Below are 23,992 nucleotides of genomic sequence, written 5' to 3'. Positions count from 1 at the left end.
ACAAAATGCATTTTAAATTGAAACTGTCAAGAATCGTAAGAAAAATATCACAGGTGACTATGGGTAACTATATAATGCAGTTGGAGTTGCATACCATCCAACAGAGGGTTCTTCTCATTTGCCATTTGGAATAAAGAACATGAATAGAAACCATGTACGCCTAATTCAATTTTTCAAGATAAGCCTTTGTTATTCAAAAAAAAAACTATAGAGAAAAATAGTATTCAAGGAGATAAAAAAGACTTTCTAGATCAAGAGTATTTTAAATTTAAGTTTAACCTTATAATTTTTTAAAAGCTTTTATTTGGAAATAATTTTAAATCTTCAGAAAAATTACAATAGTTCAAAAACATTTATATACCCTTTTTTCAGAATGCCAATAACCTAACATTTTGTCCCATTTGCTTTATCATCTGTGCTCATGCTCTTTCTTTCTCTATGCATACCACACAAGCATACATACATATATACACTTTTTTCCATTTAAGAGTAAGTCACATATGTCATAAACTCTTTATTCCTAAATACTTCAGTGTGTATTTCCTAAGAGAAATGATATTTTATTCCGTAATCATGGTACAGTTAGCAACTTCAGTAATTTTAACATTGATACTTTTTCTAATCTCTCTTGCAAATTCTAATATTTTCAATTGCCCAAGAGCGTCTTTCATGGCATTTTTCCTATCAAGAAAGGATCCAGTCTAGCAACATATATTGCACTTATACATGTAATATATGATGTAGCTCTTTAGTCTCCTTTAATCTTGAACATTTTCTCTGTTTTGGACTTTTGTGATGTTGATATCTTTGAAGAATACATTCCCTTCCCTGTACCTTTCTTGTTTTTTAATAGAATGATCCTTCCTTTTGAGTTTGTCTGATGTGTTCTTAGATTATGCATTCTCGAATGGAATACTATATAGGTGATACCTCTCAGGACAGGCATAAGATGTATATTGCTGTTCACCGGTGTGAATTTCAAATCATATCCTGGACATTGTGAATGTTATCTTGTGGATACTCTAGATTCTATTATATTCCTCCAGAGAGTGTTGATTTTTTTGTTTTAAGTAATTTGGTTTGACTCAAACTGCAAAATGTCTTTTGGGCAGCTGCTCAAATCCCAGTTTATTTTTCATTTTTAGCTGAGCTGTCTGGAGTCCAACCATGAAAGTGCGGTTCAGGGCTCAGTCACAGATTTGGGCAGATTTTACACAAGAATTTGGGGCTGCATTTCTCTGTCTCTCTTTTGTCTTAAGATTCTCCCCTCGCTTTCCAGTGGCTTCAGTTAACCTGAATTCTGTTCTCTGGTTACTTAGGCCAGAAAGACTGAGTTTTCTATCAGGATTTGAGCTACCCCACAGGGTACTGACTGCTAAAAGCAGTAAAAACAGGAATCAACCTGTTTCAAGTGTTGACTCCCCTCTAGAATTTGCCTGCTTTAGGTAACTTTCCTGTATCTTTAGGTAGTTGTTTTCTAAATTTTGTCCAGATCTTAAGACAAAAAAGTTACTATGACTTAAGTTAAATTTAAAAAATCTTAGAGAATTCTAGTTGTCCTTGAGAGAAGCTTATATTTCCTTGATAAGCAACCTACAAATGTGTTTAAGTATATTTGTAAGAAAATATCTTTGTGAATCAGAATTTTCTATACTAATAACCATAAAAACAAAAATCCAAATGAACTGGATGTTCAACCTGACACTCATGTTGTCTTGTTAAAGCCCATCTCAAAATTGAACGTTCTTAGTCAAGCTAAGCAATAGTAGCTGTCATACTGATGTCTAAAAAATGAAGCTTAACCTTGCTTATGATTTAAATGTATTATCTCATTATTTAATGTATTGATAAAAAAGACATATATTACTATACCACAAATTTGTTTTAATGTTTTGTTAACTATATTTCAATATAATTGATTTTCTCTGTAATCCTATGCACTATACTTTCCATATTTAAAAACGGTATTCCAAAAAAGGTCCATAGGCTTTAGACAACCTAAAGGCTCCATGGCACAAAAAGGGTTAAGAACTACTACCCTAGACTCTTAATGTGATAGCTTTAGGATAACCAGGATAATACCCAATAAACACTCTCTTGTGCCACATGTCACAGCTCACTGGCTCCCCCAACTGAATAAAATGTTCACAGGATGCTGAAGGCTATGAATTTTAGCTCTAAATCAGGCCAGTGACACACACTGAATTATTTAATCATTTGTGATTTTCTAAACTGCAAATTAATTGCACTGCCCAGAAAGCCCTGGAGTCACTTACCATCAGTAGAATGCACATGGGAGCTGCCAATCTGATCCACCAGCAACATGAAAACAAAGCCCAAGACGAGAGAAACACCGATGTAGGCATGCAGCTGTGTGTGGTCATGGCTACGCTCATATTCATGGGCAACTGGTATTTCTGCTGCTTTGTCTGATGCAATCACATTCTGTGTTTCAGTCACTTGGTGGTGTTTTCCTAGAGCAGAACCATAAAGAGAAAATATGTTTTCCCACATTTTCACTTAGAAGCTTCCATTCTTTTGTATTTCAAGCTCTACTTACTTTACTGAAAAATCATCCATTTCCTATTTTGTATTCCAGCCAATCATAAACTCCTTAAAGTTCAAGATGAAAAAGTTCCCAAGTGTCTTTTGCTTTTGGCATTCAGACCTTTTAACTGCCTATTATTCTCAAAACCTAGGAAATGGAAGCAAATCACCAAGCAAGAAAGCAGTCATATTCCAAATTCTCCTTTCTGGCTCTGAAATTCATGCCAATCTCATCAGAAACCACAATAAGTTGTATTCTGATGAAAACAGGTGAATCAAGAACAGTAACAATGAAAATAATTACAATCAAAGTCATCTAGTTTTATACCTACGGTGATACAAAAATTGCAAATAAAGTGCAAACTGAATATAAATTTAATTAATTAATTTTTTTATGGTGGCATTGGTTAATGAAACCATTAAGTTTCAGCTGTACACTTTAACAGTAAGGCATATATATATTTACACTGTGTTTACCTCCCCTAGTTAAGATTTCTTTCTGTCACCACATATTTGACCTCTTTTACCCTGTCTAACTCCCCACTCCCCCCTGAATATAAAACTTTTAACTTTAAAAAATATCAAGGAGCAATCACTAACTAGAAACCAAAAGGGAGAGAGCAGTTTAGTTTAATAGAGGCATATATCCTGCAGTCTAAATTCAGTTCTAGAACTATCATGATTGTTGGAAGATTCTGAATTACAGAAAATGACCTCTAGCCTAGTAATACTACTAGTACATATCTGACACTCAAAACAAATGCTTCAAGGCCAGAATCCTTTGCGGTGTTTCATGAATAGAGGCTAACATACTAGACATGTAATTGAACAAGCATTTTTTAGCTTTGATCAAAGAAACTGAACAAGTCTGTTGTAATATTTTAGACCCTGCCTTGATTCTTTAACATCCATTTTTGAGGGGCACAAAGAACATCATCTGAAGATAATAAAAACCTATATATTTTTCTAATTCCTTATATTTTTCTAATTCCTGATATTTTTGATGTGTTTTCATAACTTTTTTAAAAGCATTTTTTTAATGTGGTAAATATACATGACATAAAATTTACCATTTTAACCATTTTAAATGTACGATTCTCTGGCATTAGTACATTCATATTGTTTTGTAACCGTCACCTTCATCTCTAGTCAGTATGGTATATAATAAGTGGTAAGGGCTCACAAGCTGTTCCCGAACATAGTTATATATTAAATAGAATTAATTTGGGAGATTCAATTTTAAACATTTATGTTAAATATTTGACCTGAGTATCTGGTTAGATACAATACTGAGCAATAAAATAATGTTGGAGGAAAAGAAAAGGGGTATGTAGGGGAAAAGCAGACGTCAGACATTTTAGCAGACAAAATAAGAGGTAGAGGAGCTAGATCTTATTAGTCCATTATCACCCATGTTTCAGCAAAGTATAACAAGAGTCTTAAAGAGCTCCATTTTTATTAATGAATGACAGGATAAGAGTTAATTAAATATAATAGCAGCTATAACCCTCTTTTACTTAAACGTAGAGCAAAATGACAGAGGAAAGCCATAAGATAGTAATTGTACCTCTCTGTAGAATCTGATACGTGGCATTCTTGCAGAAGTTAGTGGGAAATCCATATTGAACAATTCTTGATGTCAACAGTTTCAATGAATGTCTAGTTATGAATATATCACATTTATATTTAGGTCTTTGACCCCATAACCTGCTTTCCTAAGCATATTAATTCTCATGTTCCAAAGAATTATGGTGGTTTCGAATTGTAGCTCCACAGTAAACAAGCACTTGCAATACTCAATAAACTATGTTCTTAAAACTTCTACTTCTATAGAAAGACAGTTTTCTCACGTGAACGCTGATGATCATCTAATTCCAGTGATTTTAGAGCTATAATTATGGAAGAATATGTGAGAGGTTTCTTTTTAAATTAACTAGTATTTAATAGTGCTTATTAAAGTGTCAGGACACGTAGTTAATACTGTACACTGAGCCCTGAAAAAGTATCTGTTAATTATCTTAATTGCAAGGTCCTCAGAAGAACTAAACCACAGGCTGTATTAACATGTAAACAAACTCCTTTCTTGAAGTTTGGAGAAAAGCTAGTTTTGATCTACAGATAAAAAAGTGGGGAAGAAAAGATAAAGCTGCAGAAACTAAAGCGATTGTGACTAAACTCATCAATATATGAAGAAATGTAGACAATTTGGAAAGGCTAATATTATAGGTGAGCTATCTCAAAAATTTTAATAAACTACAGTATTAATATTTACTTTATATAAAGAATGACGGGGACTTCTGGTGCTAGCCAAGGTGGATAAATCCACTATAGTCTCAATTATGCACTGATTCAGACAAAAACTCTGTTAAGATCACACAAAAAACATCTAACTACCTGAGGACTACAAAAAGTAAACAATAGCAAGAGGAGAGAGGGCGGCAAAAACATCAAAAGAAACCCTGTCCTATGGCTAGAGGACCAGGAAAAGGGGGCACTGAAACATGTTGGTGGAGGGAAGCCCCCCACCCTTTTTCGTTTCCTCCTCTTTCTTTCTTTCCTAGCCTTTACTTGAAGGCACATCCACTTGCAGAACTCCATGGAAATAATGCAGGCAGTTAAAACCCCAAGAGAACTTCACCTTTCTGGCCACAGTAACTGGGGAAAAGGTCCCAGTGGTCTGAAAAGTATGGAGGGAAATCCAGTTATTCTGTTCTCTCTCTTTTCTCCTGTTACTTTGTCCTGAAGGCAGCCCAAGTTACATGGAACTATGCAGTGACAACACAGACAGCTAAAACTCCTAGAGAAACTTATTCTGGCCAGAGGACCAAGTAAAGGGTCCCCTGGGAGCCAGAGGGTGTGAGAGGAATACTTTAAAGAGCTAGGGGGTCCCCTAATACTGTGTATAAATGGCACAAGTCCCAGACTCACCCCTGAACTCTGCAGGACAAGACATACCCAAAGCAACATTGCAAAGGCTTTGAAAACTGAACTAAAATTGGAACTATTCCCCAAAAAGGCAACACAGAACTGACAGTCTGAACCCAATCAGGGTAACTGTCAGCTAAACAAAAGAAATAAACATTCTCCAGAGGACTGAGAGGACCCAGAGTCTCAAATTATAATATTCAAAATTTCCAGGCTATAATCCATAATTACTTGACATACAAAGAAAAAGGAAAATATGACCAATAACATCAAGGGAAAAGACAATCAACCCAACCCCAAATAACTGAGATACTGGAATACTCAAAAGGCTTTAAAGCAGCTATAACTACGCCCTCTGAGGTAAAGGTAAACACACTTCAAATGAATGGATGTCCCCAGGAGAGAAATAGAAACTATAAAAAGGAACCAAGTGAACTTTTAGAATTGAAAAATATCTGAAACACTAAGTTCACTGGATAGGCTCAATAGCAGAATGGAGATGACAGAGGAAAGAATCAGTGAACTTGGCTACAAGGGCAGAGATGAATAGTACTGACAGAGATCACATGGCTCAAAAAGTCTAAAATATTTACTATCTGACGCTTTACAGAAAAAGTTTGCTGACCCCTGGTCTAAACACACTAATTAGAAGACAGAGATTTAAAAAAACATGATCCTACTATATGCTGTTTACAAGAAGACCACTTTAAATATAATGAATGACATAGATAAGTTAAAAGTGAAAGGATAGAAAAAGATATAGCATTTAAACACTGATCAAAAGAAAACTGGAATGGCTATATTAATAAAGATAAAGTAGACATGAGAACAAGAAATATTACCAGGAATAAAGACATTGCATAATGATGGAAAGGTCAATTCATCAATAAGACATAGCACCTAACCAAAGAGCTTCAATATGCATAAAACAAAAATTAATAAAACTAAAAGGAGAAATGGACAAATCCACAAACGTACCTGAAGATTTCAATATTTCTATCTCAGTAATCAGTAGAACAAGTAGCAAGGATATAGAAGATCAAACAACTTGATCTAACTGACATATATAGAACACTCTACCAAATAACAACAAAATATACAGTCTTATCAAGTGCACATGGAACATTCAGCAAAATGAATCATATTCTGAACCATTATAAAAAGCATTTACAAATTTATAAGTATTCAAAAATTAAACTAAGTATGTTCTCTGACCATAATAAAATTAAACTAGAAATTGGTAATAGAAAGAATCTGGAGAAAAACTGGAAATTAAATAACACACTCTAAATAACACATAGGTCAAAGAAGAATTTGAAAAGAAAATTAGAAAATATTTTGAACTAAATGAAGATAAAAATATATCAAAATTCCTGGGATGCAACTAAAGCAGTGCTTAAAGGAAAATTTATAGCATTAACTGCTTATACTAGAAAAGAAGATCTCAAATCAATAAGCTTCCGCATAAAGAATCTTATAAAATAGCAAATAAAGCCTAAAGAAAGCAAAAAGAAGAAAATAATAAAGAGCAGAAATCAATGAAATAGAAAGCAGAAAAATCAATAGAAAAAAAAAATCAATGAAATCAAACACAGTTCTTTGAAAAAAAAAAACAAAATTGACAACCCTCTAGCCAGAATGACCAAGTTAAAAAGAGAAGACAAATTATCAATATCAGGAATGAAAGATAAGAAATTACTACAGACACTAAAAGAATAATAAAAGATTACTATAAACTTTATGCCCATAAATTCTTCACCTTAGAACTGAATCAATTCCTTGAAAGACGCAAACTTCCAAAGTACATTCAAGAAGTAGGTAACCTGAATGGAATTCAGAGCTAAAAACCTTCCAATATAGAAAATTCCACTGGTAAATCTTAACAAACATTTAAGGAAGAAGTATTTTGATTCTATACAGTCTCTTCCAGAATACAGAAGAGCATACACTTTCCAACCCTAAGAGGCCAGCATTACTCTGATGACAAAAACCACACAAAGTACACTGTAAGAAAGTTAAACCACAGGCTAATATTCCCCATGAAGATATACGAAAATCCTCAACAACGTATTAGCAAACTGTGTTTGGCAATATACAAAAATGAAAATCCACAACAGCCAGGGGGTGGGGTGGGGAGGGTGGTATATGCAAGTCTAGTTCAACCATTTGAAAATCACTGTAATTCACCACATTACTAGAGTAAAAAAAGCATTTGACAACATTCATTCAAGATAAAAAAACAAAAGACAAAAAACTCTCAGCAAACTAGGAACAGAAGAAAACTTCCTTAACTTGAAAAGAGAATCTATAAAAACTTGCATCTGACATCACACTTAATGGTAAAAGATTGAATGAGAACAACACAAGACTGTCTACTTTCATTTCTAATCAAACTCATACTGGATGGTGTATTCAGTGCAATAGGAAAGAAAAAGCATATTGGAAAGGAAAACATTAAACTGTCTCTCTTCACAGATGACATGATTATTTATGTAGCAAATCCCAAAGAATATACAAAAACGCTATACTTAATAAGTTTAGCAAATTTATGAATACTAGAATACTGAAAATTTAAATTAAAAAAAAATGTCATTTACAATTGCACTGAAAACATGAAATACTTAGGTAAACTCTAACAAAATATCTGTATCCTAAAAACTACAACACTGATGAAAGAAATCAAAGAAGAGCTAAAGGATCCATTGTGTTCATGGATTAGAAAACCACAATATTCTTAAGGTGTCAATTCTCCCCAAATTAATCTACAGATTCATCTCAATCTCAATCAGAATCTCAGCATTTTTTTGTAGATATTAACGAGGTCATACCAAAATTTTTGTAAAAAGAAAAAAAGAACTAGTTTAAACAAAACAATTGTGAAAAAATCATCAAGTTAGAAAGGTTCCACTACCTGATTCCAAGGTTTGCTATAAAATACAGACTTCAAGACAATGTAATATTGGTAAAGGAGAGACATACAGATCAATGGAATAAAATAGAGTCCAGAAACAGACTAACACAAATATGGTCAATGCATTTGTCAACACTCATAGAGCTGTACACCAAAAAAAGTGAATGTAACATACATAAATAATAAAATAAATTTTAAATGATTGCTTAGGGCCGGAGATTAATCTATGATAAAAAGTTAAAGAGAACGGAATGCTTATTTTTGGAGAAGCAGGTTTATAAAGCACATTGTATCTATTTTCAAATGACTCTACGATAGTATTTTGTGCCAAAATCCAGAAGAACTGAAAATAAAGGAATACAATCTAACACACAGCAGCTAAATTTAACTTTAAAACTATAACTAAAATATGGTATAAGAATTATATCTCAATAAAAATGTTATAAACAAACAAAAAAAGTACACCATAAGTACTTCTTTTCTCTATCTCGGTGATTCCCAAACTTGTCTAATACGAATTACTTGGCAATGTGTTAAAAATAGATATTCTCAGGACTTCTCTCTAGAAACTCTGCTTCTGTAGTCTAGGTTAGGGATCAGGAAATGAAATTTTTAAAATGCAGCCCTCCCTCAAGTAACTTATTATTAGACAAGTTTAGGAAACAACTTCCACCCATAATTCTTTCTTAGTTACAAAGCCAAGAAACAAAATTTAATTGTCTATTTAGTCATGGTCTGAATGTTTCCTAGTATACTAGGATAGTGATCTCTATAGTAGAAAAATCATACCCAGAAAAATTCTAGATGATCCACTGAGATAAGAAAGAAAATACTGATTGATACACATTTACTTTAAATCACGTATTTCAAATTTTTCCATTGTAGGCATGCGTTTTATAATGTACATAGTAAATCAGTAAAATAGTACATGTATATCTTTTTTCCTAATATGATCAAAAAAGAATAGAAACCACTACTCTATGGCTCCTGATTTATTATTTTTATCCCCTAAAGCTGACCAATCCTCAGCCTCCGTCCTATTTTGCATTAAGATCCCCTCAATCCTCATTCTTTACCATTATGCCCATATTTATACACCAGACATAAGAGCATCATCATTCTGGATAAAGGACATAGGTTTCTTCCTCAACTGATTGCTGAAAAACTATTTATTCTATTGGATTTAATAAGAAATTTGGAAGGCTCATACCTCTTTACTATTCTTAAAGTCCAGTAGACTCTTGGCACTTGAAGATTCAGCCACCAATTTAACAGCTGTAGTTTCAAGCCTTCACAAGTATCTGTGAAGTTTCATGACAAGTAGTAATCTGATTTTACTGAGTCACAAATCTGAATCAAGTATGCTTTCAAGCTGGTGTGAAGGACCAAATTATTTAGCAGGTAAGTGAACCAAGCTGACCACCCAGCATTTACTCTTATACAGCGATACTGTTCTCTTTGTTGTTATTAAGATCAGGAGAGGCCTCTTTAGTTTTTCAGTTAATCTTTACTGCAGGGGTCCTTACCAATTATCTACAAAGTTTATTATAAAAAAACAAACAAACAAACCCTGAAATCCAAATTGTATATCTACATTTTTTCAATTAAAAAACACTAAAAATATAATCACCATCATATAGGATTTGGGAAGTTTGACTGGGCATAAAAAAAGGACTGTCATACTTTAAAAGATTGGAATCTATGTACTATTGCAAATAAATCTTAAGCGGTATTCATGAATTGGGGCATTCAAATCACAAAATGAACTGTTATAAAAAATACCATTAAGCTTAACTTTTCAACTTTCTATGTCAATAACATAACTCAAAGAAGGCCCTTCTCTTTCTCACCCTCAAGAATATCTTCATAAAGTGCATGTACTCCTTCAGGCACGATGACTGCCAATGCAGTTCCACAGAGAAGGCCAGCACCCAAAACAGTCACCAGCTTTAGTCGCTCCTGGAAAGAAAACATAAGAAAATGTTTAAAAGATTGATGAATGAATGGGAGAAAGTTTCAGAAGTTATCTGTAATGCAGACTGTGAGCCACTCATTTGTGAGACCAATATCTATAATGGCCAGTAAATATGAAAAAGGGTGAGCTTCATGAATAAGTAATGCAAATTAAAACAAGCAGACGCCATTTTTATATTTACCAGATTGGCAATGATGTGGGAAAACTTATCCATGATAGGGAGAAATAAGCATACTTGTTTAACACCAGAAAGAATGTGAATTGCTGCAACCTATCTGGACTACAATTTGGAAATTTAAAGTCTCAAAAATGTAAATCCTTTGATCCAACAATTTCACTTCTAGAAATTCACTCTAAGAAAGAAAGAACTATGCAAAAATGACCTCTGCACTTATTAAGAGTGCGAACCCGAAAATAAACTAAATGTCCAAGAAAGACTGACTGAATAAACTATGATACTTCATCACAGTACCACAATACTCAGCTATTAAAAATTACGATATAGAAAGTCATAATATACTGCTATGAGGAAAAAGTTGGTGGCAGACAACATGGTTTTTGTTTTTTGATAATCATACTTTAATAAAAAATATACATATAAATACAGGTATAATTTAAACATTAACAAATTTCTTACTTTATAATTTATAAACATAATGTATAATATATAATTTATAAATGTAATTTATAAAGCATCAAAATTTATCTAAAATGAACATATATTATTCATACAATTAAAAAAATGTGTTTAGTTCAATACTAAAATGTTCCATGGGTTTTTTTTAAACAGCTTTACTGAGGTATGACTGACATACAAAAAGCTGCAGATATTTAATGTATACAACTTGAGTATTGAGTTACATCTGTAAAACCATTCTCGTAATCAATGCCATAAATGATCTACAGTTTTAATCCAACTTAATTATATTTTTTTTCTTTTTACCCAGATTTATCTGAGGGACTGTCTCCTGACATACAAGATATAAAGGATTACATTTCAAAATTTCTTGAAGCAGTGGTGTACCCTATATGGCTTCTAAGACTCTTAACAGTATGAAAAAAAAAAAAAATCTTAAAAACTACAAGGGGTAATTATGTACACTGCTTATAAAAAAGTTTCAGTAATTTAATGGTATATCATATACTTCATTTTTATGTTTTAGTTTCTGTCATGAGATTAGCAAAAATAATAGTGGCTGTATTACCTCTGATATACTAATGAACTTGTACCTATGAGGCTGGGGAAATATATACACATGCATAAACACACACACACAGTCTCTATGGGAAAATGGTTTCTTAGCCAAAAGCCTGGTGGAAATATTACCCCCTCCTGGTTTGGGAAGAAGGAAGAGATCTATAGCTTATTGTGTCTCTACTGAAAACAAGGGAACTACAGCTGTAATATCAGCACCAACTAATACTTGCCATACAGCAAATGGGAAATTCCCACAATCTGAGCACACAGGCCAGGTTAGCCCTTCATACATTCAAGATGAGCATTATTAGCTACTTACAAACCAAGAGTATTCTGAATACACCCAGTGGTTGGGGCACTGGCTTGAGAGATAGAACTGACTCCATGTCCAAACTGGTTAACAACTCAGTACCTCAACTTTTCTATAAAATAAGACTATTTCTATATCTTGTGAGTATATATGAGGAAACAGGAGAAAGTGATTGAAGCATTTCAGAAAAATGACACCAAACAGCTGGTGTTACTATTTTAATAATTAATACTGAGCTATTCTAAGAGTCTTTGTCTTTTCTAAGTTATTAAACTCACCAAAGTGCTGCTAATCACAGCATTCATCTGAGACAGATTGTGAGAGCATGGCGAACACAAGATGGAGAAACAGCTCTGTTCTGTGTAGGTGATAGGATAATGACTTAATCTTTTCATCATTTTCTCTAATCAAGTCATAAATGTCACCTTTTTTTTAAAAAAATTCATGAATGTAAAGTTTTACACCTAAGTAAGGACAAAAATAATGGTAAAATGGAACTGGACTGAGGATACGATTTCATTTTAAAGATTTGGTTTCAGAACTCCACAATTCAAACTATGGGCAAATTGCTAGAAAATTGTCCCATCCGCATTTTGACTATGCCCTACTCTAGGAAATGGATATGGAAGATGCCCCTGCTTTGCAAATTAAGGGAAGATGAGAAGTGAGGATGTATTTAAAAGAGAAGGAGCTGATGGCCCTCAAAAATTACTTGGGTGGTAGCTCATACCATATGCAAAAATTAACTTGATGGATTACACACCTAAAGATAAAACCTAAAACTCAAAAGCTTCTAGAAAATGTAAAATATCTTTGCAATCTTGAGTTGGCAAAATTTCTTAGCAAGGACACAAAAACACAAACCATAAGAGAAAAAATTGAACAACTGAATTTAAATTGCTTGCTGATCCATTAAGAAAATGAACAGACAAGCTACATCCAGGAAGAAAACATCCACAATACATTTATCTGTGATAACAATTCAGCCCCCTTCAGGTCAGAGACATCTCTTTCCCCAGCTGCTGGTAGTGTAGCCCACTGAGGGCTCACAGCTAAATCCCTCTGAAGAACTGACCTTGGGCCAAAGGGAAGGAACTAACCTAACGTTATATCTCCTCTCTCAGAACAATCCACATCCACTGACTAGTCCACTGGGTTGTGTGGAGGGAGGTACAAAGCCCTGTGCCCTTGCCTCAATAGGATATCTCTGAAAGGTCATCCAGCTTCAGAGCCTGCTGTGTAGTGAGCTGAGGCCTCTACTGCAACTGAATTAGTTCACCTCCAACTGCTTAATCCTTCTCATTCATTCATACTTGTTCTTCCCAAGAGCGCTCCCCAATAAACTTCCTGCATGCAAATCTTCTCTGTTTTCTGGGAAACTGAACCTAAGACACTGTCAAAGGGCTTGTATTTGAAATATAAAAAACGTGTACGACTTAGTAAGAGACAAAAATTTTTAAATGGGTAAAATGTAGAACAGATACTTCACAAAAGATTTCTGAATGGCCAATAAGCCCATGAAAAGGTGCTCAACATCATTTAGTCATCAGGAAAATGCAAATGTAAACTACAATGAGATACCTCTTCATACACACCAGAATGGCTAAAATTAAAAAGACTGACAACACTAAATGATGACAAGGATACAGAGCAACTGGAACTCTCATGCATTGCTGGTGGGAGCATAAAATGGTACTACTTTGGAAAACTGACAGTCTCTTATAAAGTTAAACCAGCAATTCCACTTTTGGCTGTTTACCATGAGAAATGAAAATATATGTCCACAAAAAAACTTGCTTTATTAATAATAGTCACAATCTGGATCACATGTCCATCAATAGGAGAGTGGATAAACAAAGTGTGGTGTACTGATACAATGGAATACTACTCAGTAACAAAAAGAAATGTTACTAAGACGTACAGAAACATGAATGACTTTCAAAAACATTATCCACGTTTGAATGAAAGAAACCTTACACAAAAAGAGTACAGACTGTGTGAATCCATTTATATGAAGTTTAAAGGCTGGCCAAACTAATCTACATCAACAGAAATCAGAACAGTGGCAGGAGGGGTGAGTGGGAGAATGCAGTGGCAGAGGAGATTACTTGAAAAGAGGCACCACGTTATTTTATTGGGATGATAGAAATCTTCTACATCTTGATTGGGATGTGAGTTACATCTCTATACCTTTGTCAAAATTCATCAAACTGTCTTAAGATCTATACCTTTTACTCTACAAAATGACATTTATTTTAAAAATTATCTGGGTAGAAATTTTCTCAGCTAGAACCTCTGAAAGATTCATTTTAGAACTATTCAATTTTAACAAAGCTTCTTCATAGCAGCTCCTTGAAACCAGGGTCAGAGCAAAGTACTAAAAGGCACTCCAACTTTTTAAATCTATAATTTCATTCAGTATTTACATGGACCAAATTGCTGAATATTATCTATTACAACAGATTTTATAAGAATTTCCCAAAGGCCCTAGCAAGCTAGAAAATAGTTGAATCTCTACGGGCAGCTAATGTCATTACAAAAAAATTGAAGTAAGTCTTTAAAGCACATAGTCATGAAATTACACTCTTTGTTAATCATATGTGAACAATAAAATACTCTCAGCTGAAAGAATATGAATAGGAGCTTGGTCCAAATTTTTAGACAGTAAAAATTTTTATTAATCTTTAGACACATACTTTTAAAAAAGGGATATTAGCAACCAGTTATCAACATAGAATCCAAATTTAAGAAGTGGAAGAAAAGGTAAGAAATGATCCTTTCTCAATATATAGATGGAGACTCAAAAGACCAAAGATGAGAAATGATGTACCCATGATCACACAGCTAGGCTACTTAGTGGCAGAGGCATGATTAGATTTGACATTGCACTCTGCTGCCCTGTATATCCCACAACAATGTCCATCACATGGCACAACACATACATTGCATCATATAAAAGTGACCTCTGAAAAAAGATATATTCAATCATACAAACTCTGTAAATAGTGCGGCTTAGCAGAATCCCTAGAAATATCAAGAGGAAAACCAAAATTATAATTAGTTATAGCTGTTCTCTAGTGATAGTTTCTAAAGGTTCATGGCAAAATAAGAGAAATAAGGACTATGTAATGTGCTTTACATAAGGTTTTATTTCTTTAAGGTTGGGACTATCCTTTAGTCCGAGATTATGTCTTGCCCACTTTTGGTCTTAAAAAATCCTTTCTTTTTAAAAAATGATGGTTACAATAGTATTTGTTAGTATCCTTAAATGGCAAAACTAAAAGCAAGCAATCCTCTATCAATTCTCCCTAATTTCAAAAATATTACTGGCCTGTAAAACCCAAAAGCGTGGAAAACTCTGATCTACAGTGTAAGCATGCGCTCTGTGTTAGAATACCATAAAAAATTTCAGAAACAAAGAATTTGAGAATTGTAGGAAGATATTATAAAGGTAAACCTGAGTGGCTGATCTAGCTTTGTAATATTTCCTTGGAGGAAAGACAAGGTGAGCTAAAATTACTTATTATGTTTTCATAAATTAATTATGTTTTCAGTTCATTTCAAAATTAAGTAAAGCACTTTTATTTACCAAATGAAGTTAAACATCCACTGAACACTGTATTTGTATGTCCCTGTAACCCCTTCTGTGTAGGCAGATTTATGTTTTTCATTTATTGCTGAACCTGCAGTTTATAGGACAGTAGCTGGCACAGAAAAGATTCACCCTAAATATATACTGAAAGAATAAATAAATGCCCAGCACTATGCAAGGAACTAGGGACTTGGTACCCACCACTTCACAGGCCCCAATATCAACAACATGTGTATGAATGTAGTGGAACCTCTTTAGAATACTTGTGCTGGGAAATAAGCATAACATATTCTTTATAAGTGTAATTATATCAAGAATTTTCAGTAGTTAATTGATTTAGAATTAATAGGATTTCATTATAGTAAATGTGAGGCAATACTGTCATTTGTCTCATTAATGCAAATATCTTAAATGATATCTATTTTTTCCCCAAGGAGCTCAAAACCTTGTTCAGTCACCATTTCAAACTTCGGCAAAGCAACATAAAAGATTTTTATCCTATATAGCTTTGATCAGCTTGGAAAATGTCTACTAACCTCACGGTAACCTACAGAGACAACACTTTTGACAAAAAAAATTAGTCAAAAAAATAAGCATCATTGTCATGGGCTGTTGCTTTAATTTTTATTTTTTAAAAATTTCTTAACCATCTAAATGATGTGAGATGCAACCCAATTTATTTTAAACCTTAGAGAGGTGGCTCCATGTTACCTGTATAGCTGTATTCTTTGACACAACTTAATAACTTGGAGTTCGATCTCTTATGTATATGTCAAAGTTAAAATGCTGACAGGTTCTCTCTTTTGCTTATGGTAAATCATTAAAAGGGTATATTTGAAGGAAGAACTACAAATTCCAAGTGTAGTTCAAGATGAAAAGTGAGTTCCCAAAGGGATTATTTCTGCCAGAGAAGTGAAATATTTGCCCAAGAGAGACATGAACTGTGGAATGCTATTGGTTTTATGTTATCTCATTTTACAGTTTCACAGCTGTACCCTGACTGAGCCAAAGGATTGACCAGACATATTAATTAGAACAACAGCTTGTACTCAATGCCATTAACTATCAGTGCAAAGTGTTAAAGTCAATTTAATTTTCCTGGTTTAGACCAAAGTAGTTAAATGGTTTTTCTTTTCTTGCTCATAGAATAAATTGTGTGGTTCAACTAAATATAAGCCAACAATTTTTAAAACTTTAAATACTGAAAATAGTAACCCGCATTGTACCAGGCTCATTTTAGTACTGAAGTCATCAACTACAGTTTCTTAAAAAAAAATTAAAGATGCATCTCTTCTTATAAAACTAATCCCTTCAAAGCTCTAGGCACTGAAGAGATGAAATATAGGGTACAGAGTAACTCCTGTTCAAGCAACAAAGGCTTTCTCCGTATTCATACAAACCTAATGAAAGAAACTCAACTGTGAACTCTGTTCTTTAAATCGTTATAATTGAGACAAGATGCCAAAAAGCGCCCTGCCTCACAGCAGCTGCTGTGAGACCCTGAGCAAGTTGTGTCCTCTTGTAAGGAGATGCAACAATGACAACTACTACCACTATCATGCAGGAGTGAGATATCAGGACACTTAGCACAAATTGTCATTATCGCTTATCTTTAACATCATCAGTATCCCGGAGAGAAAGTTTCTAGGCTCCTCTTTCACAAGAAGAAAGCAAAACCCAGATAATTGGATAACAGTTCAAGTGAACGATGCTATCTGCCATTTTGCCAGTGGCATACAGGCTTCCCCTTTCCTAATTCATTTGACAGAGGTAATAACAAGCAATACTTTACTAATGTCACCTCCTCCAATCTTAGAAAACAAGACTAATCTGTTTTTCTTTTTGTACAGGAGTCCTTTCTAACTATAAAAGAACTAAACAAAAATGGAAACTCCATAAGATTGTTCGATGTGACTATAAAAACAAAAACCTATTGGGAAAAAAACCTGGGGAAACATTACCAATAAATATTATTAATATATAAGAAGTTCAACTGAATGGAGAAAATTAAAATAATGAAAATACATTTTCTCTATCAAATTAGCAAAGTTTTAAAAGTTAACGATAGTACTCAGTGTTTGTGAGAATAGTGTCATTTGCATTTTTTTGGAAAAAAGCATTAAAAAAACTGGTAATATAGACTGAGAACCTTCTTAAGAACATTTATGCCCTCTGATCCTGTCATTCTACCCCTGTGGAAATAATATGAAATATGGGCATAACATCAGACACAAAAATATTCATTCAACACTACTGTGGCAAAAACTTGAAAACAAATACATAATAAGAATTTCTATACATAAAATAACCAAATGTAATGAAAGCATTTAAAAAATGTTTAGAACATGTTTCTAATAACAATAAAGGAAAATGCTTATATTACCAAGTAAAATGTAAAATGTAAAATTATATATATACCACATAACCAACCATATTAAAAATGCAAACAAATAGGAAAAAAAGAATAGAAAAACAAAAATGATACTCATGATTCTCACTGGACAGTGAGATAAGAGATGATTTTATTCTTTTATACATTATCATATTTTCTAAATTTTCCACAAAGAGTATGTACTATATAGTCAGGCTTTAAAAAAAATACTCATTTAATTAGAGGCTATATAAATAATGGCTTTGAACTTAGTAAACTTTCAGGCTCAATTTCCTCATCTATAAACAGGACAAGAATTCTTCCCTTTCAAAGTTATTGTTAAAAGCAACAGAGAACTTGACACACAAGTTGACAGTGTAGCTATTATTATTAAATATTGTACTGTGGTCAAGTCAGAGAGCACAATGCCCCCAACGTGAAGAGATTTTCCCCGTTATTAAGTGGCTCTAAATAACTGCACTTTGAGGTTTTGTAATAATTTGAAATGTTTTTCAGTCTCCCCCTTGTTGTCATGTTGTGATATATCTCCTCTGCTTGTTCCCCTACCACTTCTAGTCTTCTCTTTTCTAGTTTTCAAAGTACTTAGAAACCAGATAGTCCAGCCCAGAGGTTCTAGACTGGCAAGTCACAAACATGAGTTGTTTGACCCACACGGCGATATAATAATATTTGAATTAGTAGCCAAACGTAAAATTCATAAGATTTCATACAAGAATCTGTATTTTTAACTTCTGAAAAGCAGGAAGATTTGACATCACCAGGGCTGGTGTCATCAAATGGCACATGTTCTTCAGTTGACCACAGTTCTCATATGCCCTAAAGACTACCAGGCACTGACACTGATGGTCAGCTGCCACATATCTTGATATAAAACTTGAACTGTTTTATCTTACTCCAGGCCTGACTCATTGTTCAGCCTCAGTAGTTATTTGATTTTATGACTCATTACCTAGCTGTATTAGTCAGGGGCCATTCAAGAAAGAGAAATAGTAAAGTAATTTGAACAGGGAATAAAGTAATTTGGACAGGGAAAGTTTAATATAAAGAATAAGTATAACAGGGCTGGAGTATTGAGAAATTAGCTAGTAAGAGAGAACTCTAAGGAATATAAGAGTAGCAAATAAAAGGAGCAGTGACTACCCTAGGATCCAGGTAAGAATGCTCACCAGGGCTGAGATACAAACCCTGCTGGGGAGGGCATGGCCAGGGTTCAATGAACAGCAGTATAAGGTTCTAGGACCAATTCCAATGTGTATGCTAGGGGTGTGTTTCTCCACACTAAGTAATGCTGGGACACCAGCTGGTTGTCCTATGCTTCAACTCAATTCTAACACTATAAACCTAGAGACAGTGTCAGATCCCACAGGGTAAGAGCTCAATCTTATAAGACTACCCAAGACCCTCCACTTTAGATGCCAATCAAAATCCAGGTTGTCTGTCACCTGTGCTTCTAACCAACTGGCTACCCATTGGAGGTTCCAACAACCCTCTCTCCTTGGACTCGATTAATCTGCTAGAATGGCTCACAACTCAGAGAAACATTTTATTTACTAGATGACCAGTTTATTATAAAAAGATATAACTCAGGAACAGCCAGATGGAAGAGATGCATAGGGCAAGGTACTGGGAAAGGGAATGGAGCTTCCATGTCCTCTCCAGGTATGTTCTCCCAGGCTCTCCATGTGTTCATCAATCTGAAAGTTCTCAGAACACTATACTTTTGGGGTTTTTATGGAGGCTTCATTACATAGGCAAATTGATTAAATCATTGGCCATTGGCGATTGAGTCAACCTTCAGCCTGTCTCCCATCCCCCATGGGACGAAAGTTTCAACCCTCCAATCACCTGATTGGTTTGCTTGGCAACCCAAGCAAACCTTGATATAAAACTTGAAGCCCCCTATCCTTAGGCTACCTAAGGGCTTTCTAAATGTCACTTCGTTAACATAACAAAAGACACCTTTCTGCCTTTGCTCATTTAAGAAATTCCAAGGGTTTTAGATGCTCCATGCCAGAACCAGGGATGAAGACCAAATATGTATTTATTATAAATCACAATATCACAGACAGAAAAGTGCTTGTGGTGGAACTTGCTGGGAATCTGCGCTCTAGGGTGTTGGGGAAAGCTGTTCATGGGAAAGTGTCTTCTTACTGGAAAGACTCATAAAAACCACCCAAGGGCGGTGCTAGGGGGAACTACTGACAGCTGGGTGCCAGAGAACTGTAAATTCAATCGGAGTTTGGGGCTTGAAAAGTCACTTGGGGTGCAGGAGCTCTGCACTGGAGAAGCCTAGCTGGAAGCTGGAGAAGCCACATTTGCTGCAGGAGCCTGTACTAGGGAAGCTGCCCATGCTACAAGAATTAGAGCCAGAGAAGTTGTCTAGGAGCCTGCTTAGCAAGCATGCCAGAACCAAAAAAAAGAAAACCTCTCACAAGTTCTCTCCAGTAGCCTCTATTGACAAAGCTCAACACTGTGCCAGTTGGCAAAGGAAAAATATTAAAAGGGCCCAGATCTATCTTTGCAGAGTAGTCAATGGAGAGTGAATGTGGAGCTGAGAAGCAATAATTGATGACTGGCATACTAGCCTACTAAAACTACATAAAAAGATACAGAGGAGCGAGTAAGTGTCAAGGACAGTAGAGAGCAAGTAAAACACTTGCTCTTCAGGCTGTCTGTTTAGCTAATCTGAGACTTTTCTGGCCCTTTAGATTAATGAGGTTTCTGGATGGACAAGTTTTACACGAGAGGTGCTATCAATATTCTTCTCTTTCATCCCTATTATAATAACTAATATTTATTAAGTACTTACAATGCCAAGCATGTTCTGCTATAATCACTTTACAAATATTAATTCAGTCCTATGAGGCAGGTAGTTCTGTTATCCCCACTTTACAACAGAAACACAGAAAATTCAAATAATTTCCCGAGGCTCACGCAGTCAGCAAATGGCACAGCCACGACCTGAACTTATGTAGTCTAGCTCCAGAATCTTTTATTCTTAAGCATTATGCTAAACTGTTTCTCCGTAAAACCCATTTCACTGTTTGATTTTTGCTTTTAGCACCTTTCTTTCCCCAATTTGCCTTTGTCGAACAAAGAATTATCGAAAGGAACATACAAGATGCAGAAACTATGGTAAAATTTTTTGGTTAACAGAAAATTGACCCCCAGATAAACAAAGGATTTGCAATAATTTGATATAATTGTCTAGTAGTTAACCCCAAGACCCTGTCACTTAAAACTCCATGTAATCGGGGCAGAAGAATTTCCAGAACAACTGATACTTATTTCTATCTTATTTCAATAAAATTAGACATTGAATTTTAGTATTCAAGGAGGACTAAGATTTCTAGAATTCCATCATAGGTTTTAAGAAATACCTACACTTACACTCAGCATTACTACTTGTTATCTAGAATTCCAAAATTGGCTACATAGGGTCTTCAACCTTATTATCATTCAACAAAGTCTCACATCTAAATTAGAGGAAAGGTTAAGACTGTCCTGAATCCATTTCAAGCCTTCTTCCCTCAAAAAGTATGTCAATTCTTGAAAAGCATAATTTAGAACGGACTAAACTATGGACACGTAAAGTGTGAAATTAATCTTGGATAGTTCAAAACAGGAACTGCTTTAGCTTCCAATTAGGAAAGTGTTCATTTAAAGGGCATGTAAGACATATTCAGTTCTTATAGGTTTCAACAATATTTGGAGATTGTTTACCTCTGTAGTTTCACTTCTGCTGCACTGACTAAGCACGGGCTTGAGATGTAGAAGGTAAAATGTTAGTGATATTAAGGATATTCCTACTTTGGGGAGCTAAAGGTGCCAATTTAGATCCATTTCATTCCTTCTTTACACAGTGCTCATTGAAAAAAAACATACATCATCTAATGATCAGGTGCTTTGAACTGATAATCAAACTGAGTTTCAAATCCCACCTCTACCAAGTGTTTGTGACCTCTCCAAGCCTGAGTGTGCTCATGTGTAAAGTGAGATTTAACAATATCCATCTCACAGTCTCATCATGAGGGTTTAAATCAGATAATGCACATCAGTGCCTGGTACACAGGATTGAAATAAGCAATAACTATTATGAATATTATTGTGCACATAAGTTTACATGATGTTTATTCATATAATTTCCTAGAGAAAAGAAAGTTTTTCAGGAAAATAATATTGAATCATATTGTATTGAGATTTTATTTAATCAAAACTTAGTTTTATCAAGCAAAGTTACTTATGAGGCAATAACCTTATAAGACAACAATGTGAGGACAGACAGTTACTGATTGCTTTCTAGATATGGGTAAATTATGGAGAATGCAAAGTTTAAAATGTCAGAATTTAGAAATAAAATTCCAAACAGGAGTAAAATCTATTATATTACCATAAGAGAATAAAAGGTTAATACACCAGACAATGCAAAAGTTCTTAAAAATGCAACTGTGTCAAATCTATTTTAAAAAGAACTGTCAGAGAAAAAGTATACTGAACAGATGTGTTCTTTAGACAAATCTTTGATTTGGTAGAAACTCAAAGCCCCAAAGGTATTTATTATGAATGAGTCAGTTAATATAATTAGACACAAAACTAACTTTAACACATGAAAAACAAAACAAAGCTTAAACTGAGAATAAGTATTATAAGAAAAAGCAAGTTAAATACTAAGAAAAGTACTGTAAGGCAAGGAAACTAGAGGAAAAGAGCTGGCTTCTCCGAACGGAACATCCATGGTGAATAGGAATGCCAACACTCCGCTCCCCCCAACAAGACCTTAAGAATTCTAAACAAATAGCTGAGAAGTTTCCATGGACTTATCCATTATTAGAAGTCCGTTCCAAAATAAAAGGTTTTAAATTTATAATTTAGAACAAAGTTATAAAAATGAAAACCTTAAAAAGTTTTCATGATCAGTACATAAACTAATCCTTAATGTTTTCTAAAGTATTTATTATGTTCTAGATACAGCGTTGGGCCCTCTGTTTGCATTACTTCATTACATCTTCACAACAATCCTATAAGGTCATTTAACAGAAAAGAGTTGAATATTATAAAACTTGCTCAAGTAGTGACTGATTTTGAACTACACCATCTATATCTGACAGTTCCTTTTGAAATCAGTGCATTATTAATCATCTTACATTTTTTAATGGAGTAAGAGTAGCACTACTTTAATCTGCATACTCCTTTCATCTGCATACTATTTTAACACATGAAATATGTGGTATTATAATCCAAACTGGTCTGCAACAAGAAAAGTACGAAACTGAATGGCTTCAACCAATTTTATAGCAATATGATTTTTACAATTATAGGAATAATTGTATGTCTCTTAAATCTAATAAAGCTACAATTGGGCTTGTATTTTATGTTTTTTTTTTCCACTTAATTTTCTTAGTATTTCATTTTTACAAATATTTTGGTCTGCAATGAAATGGAAATTAAAAAACAAAAACTGGTCATTTGCTCCAGAGCTCTGGTGCAAACAGCTTGCTCTCTGTTACTAGCTCTGTTACAAAAAGAAGACATGTTCAAGTAAATAATCCTCAGATAATCTATATAAAATCCCACTTTGGCCATCATTTATATCTTAAATTCATTCATCGATCTGAGCACTTGCTAAGCTGGGTTTACACTAGGTAATGTTAAATTGTGGGCTCTCGATCTACGTAAGCAAGGTTTTCATTTAGAGCCAAAGAAAACTGCTCATTAACAACTCCTTTACCAGACAGGACCTCATCTGTGTAAAGCAAGCTTTGGTCTCCTTTACAAATTTAAATTTAGTTTTTCTCCTTCCCACATGCTGAAGAGGAGCGCATCTTGATTATCACAGTTACTTATAAATGTACTTAAGAATCAGATTTTTTCTTTGTTCTAGAAATCATTTAGGTATGAAGGTACAGTCACCAGATCAAAAGGCAATGAAGAAGCTACAAAAACATCAGGGAAAGCTGCTATGGGGGCAAGGAATGTTTGACAAAATGACAGAGAAATCAATGTCACATAAACCTCCTGATGGTCAGATACGACAGGTATGTACATGTACCACTGCTACGGCAATTTCGGACTATTTGATTTTAACTCATTTCTAAATACGAATCGTACCATAATTAACAGCTTTACTGATCTTTTATTCCTG

At 34.2% G+C, this 23,992-nt stretch overlaps 1 protein-coding gene across 2 annotated transcripts in view; it reads right to left on the bottom strand.

The window, feature by feature from the left end:
• The window catches only part of SLC39A9 (solute carrier family 39 member 9), a 36,583-nt gene that overhangs the window by 9,205 nt on the left and 3,386 nt on the right, over positions 1-23,992 (bottom strand). For both annotated transcript variants that reach the window (XM_006915159.3, XM_025049087.1), the window contains exons 2-3: positions 10,234-10,342; positions 2,277-2,474 (exon numbers count right to left, since the gene is read on the bottom strand). In XM_006915159.3, the coding sequence (XP_006915221.1) occupies positions 2,277-2,474; positions 10,234-10,342 (307 nt within the window). The remainder of the gene's footprint in view (positions 1-2,276; positions 2,475-10,233; positions 10,343-23,992) is intronic.

This window comes from Pteropus alecto, unplaced genomic scaffold, assembly GCF_000325575.1.
Source record: "Pteropus alecto unplaced genomic scaffold, ASM32557v1 scaffold276, whole genome shotgun sequence".
Taxonomy (NCBI): Eukaryota; Metazoa; Chordata; class Mammalia; order Chiroptera; family Pteropodidae; genus Pteropus; species Pteropus alecto.
This window is presented reverse-complemented; position numbering and strand designations above follow the sequence as displayed.